Raw genomic sequence first — 16,826 nt, 5'->3', positions numbered from 1 at the left:
AAGTGCTGGGATTACAGGCGTGAGCCACCGCGCCCAGCCCGAGACTGGAATTTTTTAAAGCTGGGGTAGGTGTCACTCTTCCTCTCAACTTCTCCATAAACAAAATTCAGGTTTGGAAAACATTTCTATACATACACAAATTTGAAGTATTAAAAACATTAACTGTAAATAGCTCATATTTACATTTCTAGCTATGCTTTCTTTTTTCTAGTGTGCTGCTTAATGTTACATAGTTTTGCTATCCTCTTTAAGAGATTCCTAGATTTGTGTAACTTGAAAATCTTATCACAATTTAATCCCTTCTGCCCAAGTATTTGCTCACAGGTATATACATTTTCTACTTCAATTGCTTTAAAAAACTCCCCAATGATCTTCATGTTGACAAATTTAATGGAGAATATTTTGTTATTATTTTAATTTACTCCTTTTCAGTATTTGGCCCTATTGACCACTTTATTTTTTTTACTTTCTTGAGAGTCTCTCTCTTCTTTCCTGTCACTCATACTATTTCATCAGATACTTCTCTTATAATATATTCTGAACACCTTTACTTAGCTTTTTTGTAGACTCCTCTTTCTCTTGCCTTTTAAATACTGAGGATTGCCAATGTTGCATTTGTTCAACCTATTCAATGGGTTCTCCCTCTGGGCGATCTCATTCATACGCATGGTTTCAACTACTGTCCTCTAGTCAGTGACTCCCAAATCCATATCTATAGGTCAAAGGTTTATTCGAAGCCTGGAAGCCACATATCCAAACTCATTTTCATGTGATGCTTCATAGGTATCTCAAAAACTAAAAATGTCTCAGTCTGAACCCACAGTTTTTCACCACGTCTAAACTGCCCAGCCAGTTCTTTCCCGCCTTTTATTATGTGGTTTTCACATTTTATTTGCTCAACTTGGGATACCACGTTACTCACTCCTGCACATCTTTAAATGTTAAGTGAAAGCATTGGTATCTGTGAAATAGTCCCTAGTTGTGCAAACTCGATTAGATGACACTCCTGAAAATGTGTGTTTGTCAGTTATGCTTATGTTACCTTGTCCCCTTTTTTGTAATGGTGGCATACTTTTTAATCTTTTTAATTCTACTATGAATTCCTAGGAGACAGAAACTAAGTCATTTATCTCTGCATTTTTAAAGACTAGCAGAGTTTGGGGTATCTGGTACCCAATCATTTTTTAAAAGATTAATCCCCTCGTGGGAACATATCTGTAGATAAAACTGAGCAATTTTGTTTCTGTGAACTGTAAAGCAAGGGGCATAAAGCTAGAAAGACAAATTTAACTTCATGTTATTATGTACTTTCTGTTATGGGGGAAAAGAAATACATTTCTAAAGAAAGCTTCTGAATTTATAAAATAAGAAAACATCAACTCTTCCCATTCAATACAATTTATGTGTTAAAATCAAAGTTCAAAATGGTATATCCCGAAGAAATTCTGAGCCCTCATCATACATTATGGATGAATTATTCTATAAGGAAACCCATAATACATGTCTTATAAAATGATTGGGGCTGTGTGTGTTTGTGTGTGTTTTAATAGTAGCATATATGAGTATATAAGAGAGCATTTCTAATAAAAAGTAGAATGACATAGCAAAAATAAAGCATGAAACATGAACTCATCAGAAATTGGTTTAAAACACATACTCCTACATGAGTATCAATGGACAGATGCTTTCCTTTCCTGAGCCTGAATTTTTCTCATGCAAATGCTTTTCTCATAGCACCTGGGGGAGAATTTAATGAAATAATAAACACAAAGTGGATAGCATATACTCGATGCTAAAAATGAAGTTCATTTTTCTGTCCTTCCCTAGTGTTAATGAGATGAAAACTCTATAAAGGGACAGACATATTGGAGGAATATTAGTACTGTTATCTGTAGAACTGTTCAGTATGTTTTTACCTATGATTTCTGTGTAATAAGTAATATGAGACAATTTTGTACAACAATTCATGTTGAGCTTAAAGAAAATTCAGGTGTCATTTCCCTTGGGATCTTTTTCAGTGTGGAATGCTATGAGTATATTAGTAAAATTCCTACCTGCTAAACCAGGAATATGTCACTTTACTGAAAAATGAGGCACTTTTCTCTGGACTGCATTTCTGAAAAGAAAAAATACAGAGAATAGTGTATAAAGTAAATATTTTTAATTTACATTTGAAATATGTTTTGTCAGAAAAGTAAGCCTGAAATTATTTTACTAATAGTTGCAGATATGTTGTTGTAATTCTTAAGAAGTATAGTTAAGTGAAGATATTCTTGTATGGTGGTTGGACTAGAGGAATTTCAAGATTTCTCTCAACATTGCGTTGGTGCGTGTAGCAATAAGTCATGTTGGAAAGGAAAATTGTAGGTACAGGTATATATACATACATAGAGAGATTTTAGAACTGTAAATTTGCAATTATATGGATTTGTATACAATATATACTTATACAATATATGTACATATACATATATGTGTACATATATATTTGTACACATACAGAGGGACAGTTCGTTGAACTTAATAGCCCATAATGGCTATTTACAATTAATGCAATTATATGACAGTATAATATAAATGAATAATTTATACACATATGTATTATATATGTATATGTATATATAAGATAAATGTAAAGCATTTAAATTGCTAAAGATAGTTTTCTTTTTCTGAAAAATAGAAAAATAAGAGAATATAATAGTTCTCTGGTGTACTTCTGTATGTGTTTACATATTTTTAAAATTATATGCACAATTACATATTTGTCACAATTACATGTTATTTTGGGGTGGCTTATAACATTTCCATAAAGTTTTCCCATTTCCTATATTGGTTTAACTAAGAGAAAAGAAGTTTAAAAAGAGATGTCTCAAAAACAACCATTTTATGTTTTTATAGTCAGCATCAATCTCTTTGCATTTTAAAAAGTAAGACTAGTCACCAAGTTAATTTTGATTTTTAGAAACTGTCTAACATTTAAGAAATTTTCCAGTGATCTTCTCTAACTCAGTTCTGATTCCATAATCAGTATTTACCAATTTAAAAAATTTTGAAGCTAGAAGGAATGAGTAAATCCAAATTTTGTCATATACAACAAAATGCCCAAAGTAGAGATGAGAAAATATATTTGACGCCAGATCCGTTCTCTGTGTTATAACAAATTATATAATATCAATCATGTAAGATATATACAATTTACCAAAATGGCATTTATCATTATAAGATTTTTGCAAGAACTAAATATAGTGATAAATATAAAATACTTATCACACCATTAGCCCAAAACAATGACTCAAATATATGAACAATAAAATTGTCATCACTATTGTTACCAACATACTTCTAAAAAATAAGTACACAAATTATTGGAAAAAATGTTCTAAAAATTATCTAATTAACCTGGAGGATGTATTTTATGTCATAAGTTCAAATTTCACAGGGAGTTGCTAATGTGATAATTTGCCACCAATGCAAGGATCTGATTCATATCCAAAACACATATATTTCTGTGGAAAACTGTAAATGGCTACCAATTCTTTGCAGCTTTTCCCATCAAGAGGTGGAATCTATTTCGCACCCCTTGTATCTGGGCTGGCATTGTGTCTTGTTTTGATCACAGAAATACAACAGGAGTGACATTGAAAGAGCTCCAATTCTAAGCCTCAAAAAGCCTCAATACTTTGGCTCCTGCTGTGCTTAGAATACTGAGTGCACCATGTGACTGAGCTGGAGTTAGGCTGCTGAAGGATGACAGATCATGTGGAGGAGAACTAAGGCACTCATCTGATGCTCTATTACCAGGCCAATAGCTTGAAAACTGCCAGATATAGGAATAAGGTGGTTCTAGATTATCTGGCTACCAGCCCATCTGCCAGCGGATTCTACAATCGTAGAATCACTGTCACTGTATTTAGTTCTCGCAACAATCCTATGCATAAGAGAATGCAGGAGTTACCCGCCAAACTGACCCAAACCAGGACACAATCCAATTGACACAGAGAATAATGAACTAAGTAACATGGTTGTTTTAGGCACCTAAGCCTTGCAAAGCTACTGCAGATGGCTATTTTAGCAGACTGAGACATCAGTATTTGGTTTAACATTCCTTCTAGGACTGTTTTTTCATGTGAAAGCATCTTATATGATGCCCTTTATATATTCTGGTAAATAGCCTCCTTAGATGTGAACCAGGTATCTTATGCTGAATCACAGTAAAGTCCAACCATCCCAGAAGGAACAGCAGCCAGGTTTTTTTTTTTTTTAAAAGGCTGATGAAGGGAATTAATCCTTACCAAGCACCAAGAATGTGCAAATGACTTTTCAATGCATTCATAACTATCGAATTCATATTATGGATCTCATTGAGTTGATTATATATTGCACATACTAATTTGTATGCAGAAAAATAGAACATGACAATTCTGAGTATCTTCAAATGTTCTAATTTACTCCCATCTTCTCCATTAAATATTTATCATCTTTCTAACTCATTTGTTCTTAATCTGACAGCAATTCTAGTCTGCAGACCCAATTGGCCCCAAATGAGTTTCTCATTTCGTGTGTCCCCATGTCCACTACAGATCTTATTTACGCTATTTTATTATCTATTGTATTTATTTACTATTGAGCTTACAGTAGGCATTCCATAAACTTACCTCGACATTGCTGATTTAAGAGTAATTTTCACTAGAATGAAGGTCCTGTTACTTCTGGATTATGGCAGAGGAACAAGAAGTATTTAGACTACCAGATCATAGCACAGTCAGGGTTCTGAAGTGTGCTGTTTTCAATCTTCCTTGGGTTTAATGTTGAGATGTGGCCTCATGGCAATATGGTTTGTGTGACAGATCGCTATGTTTACTGATATCCTATAATGCCTAATTTCAGAAGCTTCCTTTGTGGATTTTATAGGAGGATTTTGAGAATAGTGGAGGAAGTTACTGGAAAATGAAAGTAGATGCTCATGGAGGAGGAAAAACTTCTAGAATTTAAAAAAAAAAAAAAAAACTTACTTTTTTTTTTTTTTTTTTTAACATAGAGTCTTGCTCTGTCACCCAGGCTGGAGTGCAGTGGTGCAATCTTGGCTTACTGCAACCTCTGCCTCCCAGGTTCATGCGACTTTCCTGCCTCAGCCTCCTGAGTAGCTGGAATTACAGGCGTCTGCCACTAGGCTCGGCTAATTTTTGTATTGTTAGTAGAGACGGGGTTTCCCCATGTTGGCCAAGCTGGTCTGGTACTCCTGACCTCAGGTGATCTACCCCTCTCAGCCTCTCAAAGTGCTGGGATTATCAGTGTGTGCCATCACGCCCAGACAGATAAAACTTACATTTTTTAATCACTTAAAATGTGCTAAATTCTGTACTAAGTACATTATTTCACTAAATGTAAAATATCTTTATGATGGCATAATTTCTGTCACCACTATTTTATGGAAATGGAAACTAACACCCAGAGTTTAAGAAACTCACCTAGGGTCTTGCAACAAAGTATTGGAAACAAGATCTAAACTACTTAGTTTATTCTATACTCCAGTTCTAAATCCACACTCTCAACTCAGTACCCATGCAGCCCTGTTTTTCACTACCTACACCTTTCCTACTGCCCACTTCCTTCTGCCTCCTTTCTCCTGGCTTTTGTGCTTCAATCCTACTCAAGTTTCAGTGCCTTTTGTAATTTCTGTCCTCTCACTCCAGTCCAAGGCTCTGAAACAGGTTCTGTATTACCAGAGCAACCTTAACATACTCCTCAGGGAGGACTTAAGAGCTCCTTCAGGTTGGCACTCACTGAATTTACCCTCATATTACCCAACTCTCTCATTATTTCCTGGAAGGTGCTTCTCTCTTACTAGATTTAGTGCCACTGGAAGACAGAAACTATAGTTGATTTATCTCTGTATCGCTAGCTTCTGGAGAAATCTCCAGTTTCTCAAGGCCCAGGGCCCAGCTCATAATAAACATGCTTTGGATGACTGACCGACCGAATGAATGGATGGATGCTAATCACTACCCACAAAAAATACTTAGAAGCATCTATTCACAGGTCACCATGTTAGCCATAAAAATTCAATTAGAAAGGTATGTTCTTAGCTTTTAGTTACATAGGGATTTTTACCTGAGATCTGTTGTATTAAAAATATGAAATCAATATGTAGGTAAACAGAGGTTTTTTTATACATTTTGAAGCCATCAATTTTTTTTTTTTTTGAGATAGTGTCTCACTATGTGCCCAGGCTTCAGTGAAGTGGAGTGAACATGGCTCACTGCAGCCTCCATCTCCCAGGCTCAAGTAATCCTTCCACCTCAGCCCCTCCAAGTAGCTGGGACTACATGAGCGTGCCTCTATGCCTGGCCCTCCCTGAGTGCTGGGATTACAGGCGTGAGCCACTGTGCTTGGCTACCATCAACTTTTTAAAAAATTTGACATCATAGAAATAACAAATACAGAATGAAATTAAAATGAATATTTTCAACCTTGTTTAAGCGGATTCCTGATCTATGAAGGCTGTCAAAGTTGAATAATAATCAAGGAAACAGTGTTTGAATACTAGAGGAAGAATCGACTAGAATTTGGGGTGACAAAATTGTGTTTTATAATTTTTCAACTACAAATTCATAATTTACTGCCTTTGGTCACCTTGGCTGTTACACTAATGATATTAAACCAGCTTGCACAATTGAGCCTGCCATGTCTACGGTACAGTACTATAGTGATGGAACTTTTCCACATTTTCAAGGAACTTATTCAGCCCTTCTATTTTATAGACTTTTATAAAAGTCGTTTACATATAACTTAATTTTAAATAAATTTATAGTTTGATTTTGTATGTGATCAGAATAGATGTCACATCTATTTGACACTCAGAGTTACTGAAAAAGCCAAGATTAGAACAAGTGCCCCTGAATCGGAATCATGTAGTTTTTCTTTGTTAGGACAACAGGGCTGTTTCTAAGCCCATGTCTTGTATAGTGATGATAAGTGAAACAAATGAAACTCTTGTTAGTGGAATTGTTGCTAATACACAACTGTAGGGTTCATTTCTCTGCCTTAGCACCCGACTCCCATTGTAGAAGCACGAGGTATAGTGCGCCAGAGCAGAGCACAGTTAAGTGTCTGAAGTTTCTGGATTTGCCCCAGCCTGGGTCCCAAAATCCATACTGAGTATTATTAATCCCCAGTGCTCTGCGGTTTTAATGGGATCACTCACTGGTTGTAGAATTCCCCTCCAACCTGTGTCCCTTCAGCGATGACAGGTCCACCCATCCTTTCTGTTTATGGGGGAGTTACTTATCTCTTCAAACAAAGATGCCTCCTCCTCTCCTCCGGCACTACCAAGACTGAGCTCCTGTGGTTCACACCCTGATCTCTGATCTCTGCTTCCAGGATTGAGTGTGTATGCGGGTCGGTCTGTCCCGTGTGTGATGGCTACTCAAACAAGGGGTCGTCAGTCCACATCCAGGGTTCGAGGACTCACCTCTCCCCACTTCCACTCCCGCACCCACAGTGGCCCCACGACCCGCCTCTCCTCTCCCCTAAGAACCACAGAACTTTACCTGCGCATCAAGCCCCCCGCGGACCCGCTGATAGGAGCCGCCCCAGTTCGGCTGACTGCAGAGCATGGTCCGCAGGCGTCTGGCCGCTGGCTGCGAGCCGGCTGCGGCTGTCACTTCCCCTGGCAACGGACTGTCAGCTCAGCGCCGGCACGGTGGGAGGACACGCACTCCGCCCGGCAGAGTCAGCTGTCACCTTAGTCCCGGCCTGTCAGTCCCAGCCAGTGCGCCTGGGGCGGGGTGCGGGTGGAATGGGGTTGGGCAGACGAGGGAAGGTGCGGAGGGAGCCGGGCAAGGACAGTTCTATACAGTGGGCTGCTCTATGCCTGGCGGGGAGTTTGCACTTGACTCAGTAGTTCTCTCCTTTCCATTTCCTATTAGAAACCTAATGTAAATGGCGAGTTAATGGGTGCAGCACACCAACACGGCACATGTATACATATGTAACAAACCTGCACGTTGTGTACATGTACCCTAGAACATAAAGTATAATAAAAAAGAAAAAGAAACAAAAAACAAACCTGTGTCCCTTTTATGACCGAAGCACAAAGCTAGTTTCTTGCTGGGGTGATATTACGTTTGCAAACAATGTTACAGCTGTCTCTTAAAAAATGTTAAGAAGTATCAGTAGAATTTTAAGGAGCAAATTTATTGCAATGGCCTTAACTTTACAAACCAATGAAACACTCCCCGTAGTATTAGAAAACCTTAACAGTATACTGCATGTCATCTACATTTTACTCTTCAAAGTAACTACAAAGGAAGAAAAATTTCACAGTGACTAGGATGAACAAAGAATTAAAGGTGACACATGATGTACAAAGGGGAACAAAAAAAGTTAAAGAATTGCATTCTGATTGTTAGTAAATACTAAGAAACTGTGAGCCTGTATACAGAAGTAAGGAGTATGCAACAAGTTACTTTGAGGCACATACTTGACACATGATGTATGTCGTTGGTTTGATGAAGCATTTTGTTTTATTTGGCACCTGAAGCAACAAAAGAGGGAGAAATATTAGAAATTCCTAAATGTAAGGATAAAGATAAGGCCATGTAGTATTTTACAAGGATGGATATTATACTTCAGGACAAGGAACTTTCCGTCTACTGCCTGGGATTTATTTAACTGGTAGATGAAGAGAATGGAGGATTTAGGACAGAAGTCCTGCTTTCTGGAGGAAGGGGCATGAGTCCTACCTGGGGAAGTCTAGGCTGGCCATAGAATGGGTGAAACTGAGGAACCAGACAATTTCCACAGACGAATTCTACCAGATGATACCTTATGGAACTGAAGTCCTGGGGAATGTTTGGAACACAATTCATTTCTCTTCCTCTCTTCATACCATGCTTGCTTGGCCCTACGCAAGGAGGTAGTTGTAGGTTAACTTTAAAATCAGCATGTCTCTGAAGAATTAAGGGTGCAGCTCAGGACTTAGAAACTTTGTCTCCTTTCCACAAATACGTGCACCAATTTGGGAACACCTCGCCCTCACTCAGCAGCCACAGCCTGAAGAACCCTCCTCCTATCTGCACTTTCAAACTGCTCACTCCGTAGATTCTCCACGGAAAATACAAGGTCTTCTAGTAGAATGGGCCTTGCTTTTTCAGATATAGTTATGAGGAAAGAAACAACTTTGAACCTGTGCCAGGGAGGAGGAAGCCAGGAAGAAAATGAAGCCTAAAACCAACTCAGGCACCAAACCCAGCATTTGTCTTTGACCTCTAGGAATCAGTCCCCTCAGGTAATGTGGGTGCTAGCAACTGGAAGTAGTAAGATTTCTACATTTACTCAGCTCGGTAGAGATACCTGGCTCCTTGATTGGTGGGAGAAGGGAAGAATGCCCCCCAAAATTGTGTAGAAGTTGGGGAGGGTAATAGATGTGTGTGGCTACTATAGTAAAGAAGTCCCTACCTAAGGAGATTGGGGAAAAAAATATCTGGGAGTCCCTCAAAATGTAATAAAAATTACATTTTAGTGTCAAGTTTCTCCGTTTTATAGAAGGTACAAGATAAGGCTGTGCAAATGAGCAGGAAGACATGAAGGTTTGTAAGAAAAAACTGAGTTTTCAATGCCTAGTTAAGGAAAACTGGGTGAAATACTCAGATTTCCCTAGGAAATAGAGAAGTACAAAATACGAGGATCGGACATTCACGAAACCTTACAACAAAGCTAGAATTCTGACTCGCTGATGTATCATGCTAGCTGGACTATGAAAGAAATACTTTTGTTTTCCAGGAAAAAGAAAGTCATGAGAAGGTGTAATAAAAGGATATCTAGATTTAGTCATGGGTGGGGCATATTCTATGCCACAACAGTCAATGTTTTGGCTTGTTGGAAAGATTCATTCTGTTGATGCTGTACAAGTTTTGCAGGTATGGCATGTCATCCTTTCTGGCTGGTGGAGGAGAGCCTCATAAACAGAATCAGACTGTGAGGCTGATGAGTAAGGTTGAAACAAAGAGCTGACTGTTTTCCACAGTTAGTTGGGCATATCCCTGTCACTATGGCAGAGACAGGAGAATCTCTTTCTTCAAGACAATTGTAGGCTATGTTTTTATGAGGGGTGGGAAATTTGGGTAGACGTAATTTTCCTTATTCTTGCTAACTTTGATATAAAAATTAAATTAACAATATTATTCCGTTCACTGCATACTATCAGTATCATTTTGTGAAGTGACTTTCTATTTTATTTATATTTTTCATCTACTTATTTTCTAGTCCATTTATTTTCCCCACCAGAAGTCGTCTGGAAGCAACTAGTAAATATCTTTCTAATTCACCTTCTACACATTTATTGAGATACTTGTTTATCCTTGAAAATGTATGGTGCTGTTTTATGTGTCTTCAACATTTATACAAGTGGTATTTTGCTATAAAGTCACAGCGATACAATTCTCTCCTGTCATGTAGCTTTGAAATGACTCCAAACATGTACTCTGCTGTGTGAGCGATGTATGTTTTGCCGTGATAAGAACTTGAAGTGTATTTCCTCAGCCTCTCAAAAATGTGACGTCTTATCCTACTCCATATGTGAGAACTTGGAGTGATCTTCCCCTGCCCTCAGGAATGTGACACCACACCTTAGCCTTATCATATGCCATATGTGAGTTACTGATTTCAACTACTGGACTTCAATAAAAGAAAAAAAAAATATATATATATATATATATATATATACACACACACACACACACACACAATCTGAAAGCTTAAGACTGTGTAGTCTACACTCTGTGAGCCACCTCCCTACACATGCTGACTCAGGGCTACACTGTCAGCTGCTTCTCGGAAGACTGAGCCCTCAGTTTTGACAGAGCCACACCTGCCAGCCTTTGAGCTAATCTCTGAACCCAGCACCAGTCACCTTGCCTGTAATCTAAGATCCCTGCTTTGTCACTCATGACAGTCTCACCTGAGAACCACTTACATAAATATATACCTCAAACTTTAACTGGACTTTGCTTTCTACAGAGGCCTGTTTCCATCCTAATTGAGCAATTCGATTTCAGTCATTTTGGAACTCACTCACCATGTGGTCCATGTACCTCATCTATCAAGCATATTCCCCGTGAGATTTGTTCTTCCTATTCTCTGTCTCTTTAAGCATTATGAACCTAAGGAAAAAAAAAAAAAATTCTTCCTCTATGGTGTCTTGGTCCATTTTTTGCTACTGTAACAGAAGACCACAAACTGGGTAATTTATAAACAGGGAATCTTTGCCTCCCAGTTCTGGAGGCTGTGAAGGCTAACATGAAGGCACTCTTGGTTTGGTGATTCTGATTTTAAGATGGTACCTCGAACACTGCATCCTCAGGAGGGGAGGAGCACCATGTTTTCACATGGTGGAAGGTAGGAGGAAAAAAGATAAACTGGCGTGTAACTTGCCCTTTTATAATGGCATTAATTCCACCCAACCCTCACGGCCTAATCACTTTTAAAGATCTCACTTCTTGGCTGGATGTAGTGGCTCATGCCTGTAATCCCAGCATTTCGGGAGGCCAAGGTAGGTGGATCGCAAGATCAGGAGTTCAAGAACAGCCTGGCCAATATGCTGAAACCCCATCTCTACTAAAAATACAAAAATTAGCCAGGCATGGTGACAGGCTCCTGTAGTCCCCGCTACTCAGGAGGCTGAGGCAGAAGAATTGCTTGAACCTGGGAGACGGAGGTTGCAGTGAGCTGAGATTGAGCCACTGCACTCCAGCCAGGATGACAGAGCAAGCCTCCATTAAAAAAAAAAAAAAAAAAAAGAAATCCTACTTCTTAATACTGTTAAAGTGGCAATTAGATTTCAATATGAATTTTGGAGGGGACAGACATTCAAACCACATTATATAGCAATAAACTGCGATTTGTGACATACTTTGATCATCTCTTTATTTCTACCATACAAACCGCCCCCCTCTTCCCACATTTTTAAAAATGACATTATTTGCAAGGCATCTACCCATGCGAGGCTATGCAGTCCTCACCTATTGTTTCTCACTACTGCATGCTGCTTTGCTCCATTCAAATACCACATTCTAGAGGAACTCCCATAGCAGAGTGATTAAGCTCGTAGACTTTAATGTAAGACTGTGGGCTTAAATTGTGGTCTCCACTATTTACCAGCAAGTCATGAACATCTCGGGGCTCACTTTCTCATCTATAAAATGGAAGTAATAGTCATGTCGTCCTCATAAGTTTGTTGTAACGATTACATGATTTAATCATATAATAAGCAAAACATTTAGAACAAAGGGACATGGTAAATCCTGCATAAAATATTATGATTATTATCTAGTCACACGGTCATCAATATGTAGGCTAACTCTGTGGTCAGTGCTGTAATAAACACCTCTGTCTGAGGATTGGCATGTGCATTTCTTGTTTTTCTTTTTCTTTTTTTTTTTCTGTGTTTTGTTTTTGAGATGGAGTCTTGCTCTGTTGCCCATGCTGGAGTGCAGTGGTGCAATCTCAGCTCACTGCAACCTCCGCCTCCTGGGTTCAAGCGACTCTGCTGCCTCAGCCTCCCTAGTAGCTGAGAGTATAGGCGTGCACCACCACACCTAGCTAATTTTTGGTATTTTAGTAGAGACAGGGTTTTACCACATTGGACAGGATTGTCTGGATCTCCTGACATCGTGACCCGCCCACCTCAGCCTCCCAAAGTGCTGGGATTACAGGTGTGAGCCACCGTGCCCGGCCGTGCCTGGCCGTGCATTTCTTTTAGATCATGGTTCTCAAAGGTTTTGCATGTAGGATATTTATATTTTTCAGAATTGTTGAGGACCCAATTAACTTCAGTTTATGTATACTCTATCTACCTATGTTTATCAAAGTAGAAATTAAAATTTAAATTAAAATATATTTATTTGTCAATTTATTTAAAGATAAACCTATTGCATGCTGTCATAAATGATATTTATTTTTAAAAATCTGTATTTTTCAAAACTTTGAGAAGGTTGCTGTTGGTTTGATATCATTTGAACATTTATGTTTTAATGTAATTTAACATTATAATGTCTGGTTTAGTAGAAGATAGTTGGACTCCCATACCTGCTTCTTTATTCAATCTGTTGAGATATTTTGTTTTGATTGAAGTAGATGAAGAAAGCCGGGACGTATACACATATGTAGTTGAAAGAGGCAGACAATTTCAATTAGCTTTCAGGAAATTCTGTACACTTTTCTTTGAGATAACGCCAAAATTTTGGTAGTGTCTTAAGTTATTTACAATGTGAAATCTGAAACCATATTGGTAAATCTTTTGTGCTTTATTATGGTAATACTGTTGGTCTATCTTGCATTTTGAGTGGATATTTTATTCTTTCCTAATTTTGTAACCTCATGTATTGGTAGTTGGAAATATTAGTTCCCTGAGTTTGAATATCTTCCAATGTCTGTGTATTTGTATTATATGTATCATAATTGTATATCAATTATATAAATAATAAGTTGCTTTTATTTAAAAATGTCAAATTATTTAAAGATGTTAAATTATTTAACATTGCAAAGAATCAGACGTTAATAGTGGTCCCCTCTGGGTGGTGAGATTATTAATGATTTTCTTTTTTTTCTTTATACATATATATATTTTTATGCATTTTCAAAATTTTCTACAGCCATCAGGCATTAGTTATAAAAGTAGACAAAAATAAATATTAACTGAGATTTCTCCATTAGGCTGATGTGTTTTTAAATACATATATAATTCTTCAACACATGCTTTAAGAATTCTTTGCCAGAACCTCCACCCCTATGCTTTGCCAACTGTCTCAGCATAGAGAGGAAGGAGCTGATCGAGGGCTTGCTTGTAAGCAGGGGCGTAGATGCGAGAGAAACCAGAGAGTGCAACTCATTTGGCATTTTCTACCTGTATAAAACAAGACAAATTTTGTAACCTCTTGTTTCTTTGCCTCAGTTTCCTCAGCCTCATTTTTACCTCACAGGGCATCCAAAGTACTGAAAAAGATACTTAATGTAAAATGCAGCATACAGACCCTGATGTGTTGTGTGTACACAGTAAACACTGCAATCATTATGTAGAGCCATGTCTTAAAAGGTATAGAGATGAAGGCTCAGCTGAGGCTGGAAACCATAAATGTGAAGCACAGCAATTGGGCATAACTCTAAGGCCGTCGTCCTAGATATGCTTTAAACATGGGAGCGGTAGTGACAAAACAAACGATTGGACTTAACATAGAGGATCTGTAAAATGTCCAAAAGAAGCAAGAATCAAAAGTGGCCGTGAGGTTGTCTGTCACTGAGGTCATTTTGTTTGGATAGAGAAAAAGCTGAAGCTAGGAAAGTGATAGGGAACTGAGGTCAGGGTCAAAGTACTGAAGGTCTCAAGGAGGAGAAACTTTTACGAGTTATATTTAAACAATCAGTCAACAGAATGTAATTGAAATATGCCCTTGGAGTGACAACCCAGGCAGTAGTCTACCGTCTCTGCCAAGAGTGCTGCCTGTTAAAGGGGGACTTGGCTCTCTTTTACTGGACATAAAGAGGGTCTTATGGGAAATCTATATGCAGGTCGGTCATTTGGGGATAATGGCTTTATTCTCTGTTGAACATGGCTACCACATTTTTCCTAGTAATAAGCATGGCTGCATCTATTCAGAACTTTCAAACTCATCATAGTAAATACATTAAGTAGTGAAAGGGCAGGTGTTGATTTCCACAGGGAGAATTAAACATGTTTTTAAAATTAACTTCTTGGTTTATTTCTATTAAATATGGACAGGTTTCTGTCTGTGAAGTTCACACCTCAAGATCCGTCAGCGTTGGGAAAACTCACCAAGTTTTTTTCTCCCCAGTCCTCCTAAGATGACAACTGATAGTAAAATGGAGTTAGAAGAACATTAGCAAAAGTCACAAAGTCACTTTGTGCTTCTATTTATTAAAAGCAAGTGGAAGTTGCACTGTTTTTGACTGCATTACAAGAGTTAAAAAACAGTACTAGAGAAATGAAAATCAAAGTAATAGTAGAAAAGACTGCAGGGTTCTCAGGGTTTATTTCATATCTACCAGGTCACAGAGGAGACAAGGCCGAGAGAGTTCGGTGACTTTGCCAACATTACAATTGGAAAAAAGCCAGAGAATAACATCAGATTTCCTTGAATCCAGGATCATTGTGATTATTTTTCCACTACACCAATCTGGCACTCTCCCTTTGCCTCACATAATTACTGATCTGCAAATGTGAGAGAGAGGATACAAACTCTGCTCATTTTTATATTAATAAAGGGTAATACAGTTTTTTTCAATCATTTTTTATTGTGATCCTAAAATTGTCTGGATATGATTTAGCAAAACAATTTTTCAAATATTTTTAAAGAATTTCTTCAAATCTCCTCGACTGTATTTTGCTGAACACTGTTCTTTATTTAATTGATATATTTAACAACTATTAATTGACTACCTTTGTGTGTCAAGCCTTCTGGTACATGCCGGAAGTGTACTAATTTGTTCCTGTCCTTACTAGATTCTACACTAGTAGAAGAAACCCGGAAGAAATGAGTATACCAAAATAGTAGTAATAACAACTAAAAATGAACAGTGCTATAGATAAAATGAATAGGATGTAATATTAGAGAATAATTTATCAAAGTTCCATGTATTAGTCCATTCTTGCACTGCTATAAAGAAAGACCTGAGATAGAATAATTTACAAAGAAAGGCCTAATTGGCTCACAGGTCCACAGGCTGTACAGGAAGCATGGCTGCGGAGGCCTCAGGAAACTTACAATCATGGAGGAAGGCGAAGGGGAAGCAGACACTTCTTACACTGCCAGAGTAGGAGAAACAGAGAGAGAGCGGGTAGGTGCCACACACTTTTAAACAACCAGATTCTGTGAGAACTCAGCTGGGAGATAGCACCGGGGGATGGTGCTAAACCATTAGAAACTGTCATCATGATCCAATCCCTTCCCAGCAGGTCCCACCTCCAACATTGGGGATTACAGTTTGATATGAGATTTGATCGGGGACATTGGTCCAAACCATATCACTCCACCATCTAGAGTAGTTGGGGAAGACTCTCTGAAAAAGTTAAACATGATGAATAAACTGGCCATAGAATAGTTGGAGGCAAACCATTTCAGGTACAGGAATACCATGGACAGAAGTCTAAACACTTTGATGTTTGTTTTTTTTCATTCTTTATCTAGAGTGTAAATTATTTGAAAATATGTAATCTGTCCATGACTAAATATTGCTAAACCTGGAGCAGGACTGTATTCTTTATTTCTCCATCTATCTTTCTCTACCACCTTCTGAATTATTTGGTTTCCAGTTAGACATCAATGGAGTAAATTCCACATTTATTCTATTTAAATGAATATGTATTGAGCCACGCCCCATGAATCTGTCTTTTCTGTACATAATGCATTTCAGATAGATTTGAATATTTTGATCAAACTAATGTAGAGTGCTAGAACAGAGCCCTGAGGACTTTAAGGTCAAAACTTAATACTAGTTAATATGTATAGTGCATGTATGTGTCAGATGTTATACTATGTTATTTATATTTAGTATTTAATTGAGTCCATATAACCAAACCCATGAGTTGTTCAGAAATTAAATAACTTGAAAAGAGTCATATGGCTGATAATCCCAGAGTTGGCCAGAAGTAGTTTTATCATCAATTTATTCAGAATGGAAGGAGATGGTGCACCCAAAGCCCAAGAGCTGTGGCAAATTGCATATGTATTAATATTAACACAGCTATGAAAAGACGGTGTCAGCTAAAAGTGTCAGCATAGAATAGGGTTAAGAGAGAATTGAATTTTCTC

The 16,826-nt window shown here is 37.9% G+C and overlaps 1 protein-coding gene across 1 annotated transcript in view; it reads right to left on the bottom strand.

Moving 5' to 3' along the window:
• The window catches only part of LOC105555157 (canalicular multispecific organic anion transporter 1-like), a 103,354-nt gene extending 95,586 nt beyond the window's left edge, over positions 1–7,768 (bottom strand). Inside the window, exons 1-2 of the mRNA XM_012001960.1 lie at positions 7,551–7,768; positions 2,055–2,116 (exon numbers count right to left, since the gene is read on the bottom strand). Coding sequence (XP_011857350.1) covers positions 2,055–2,116; positions 7,551–7,616 — 128 coding nt within the window. The 5' untranslated portion in view covers positions 7,617–7,768. The remainder of the gene's footprint in view (positions 1–2,054; positions 2,117–7,550) is intronic.
• Positions 7,769–16,826: the final 9,058 nt, after the last annotated feature.

The sequence above is a fragment of the Mandrillus leucophaeus genome, unplaced genomic scaffold, assembly GCF_000951045.1.
Source record: "Mandrillus leucophaeus isolate KB7577 unplaced genomic scaffold, Mleu.le_1.0 Scaffold671, whole genome shotgun sequence".
In the NCBI taxonomy this organism is placed as follows: domain Eukaryota; kingdom Metazoa; phylum Chordata; class Mammalia; order Primates; family Cercopithecidae; genus Mandrillus; species Mandrillus leucophaeus.
This window is presented reverse-complemented; position numbering and strand designations above follow the sequence as displayed.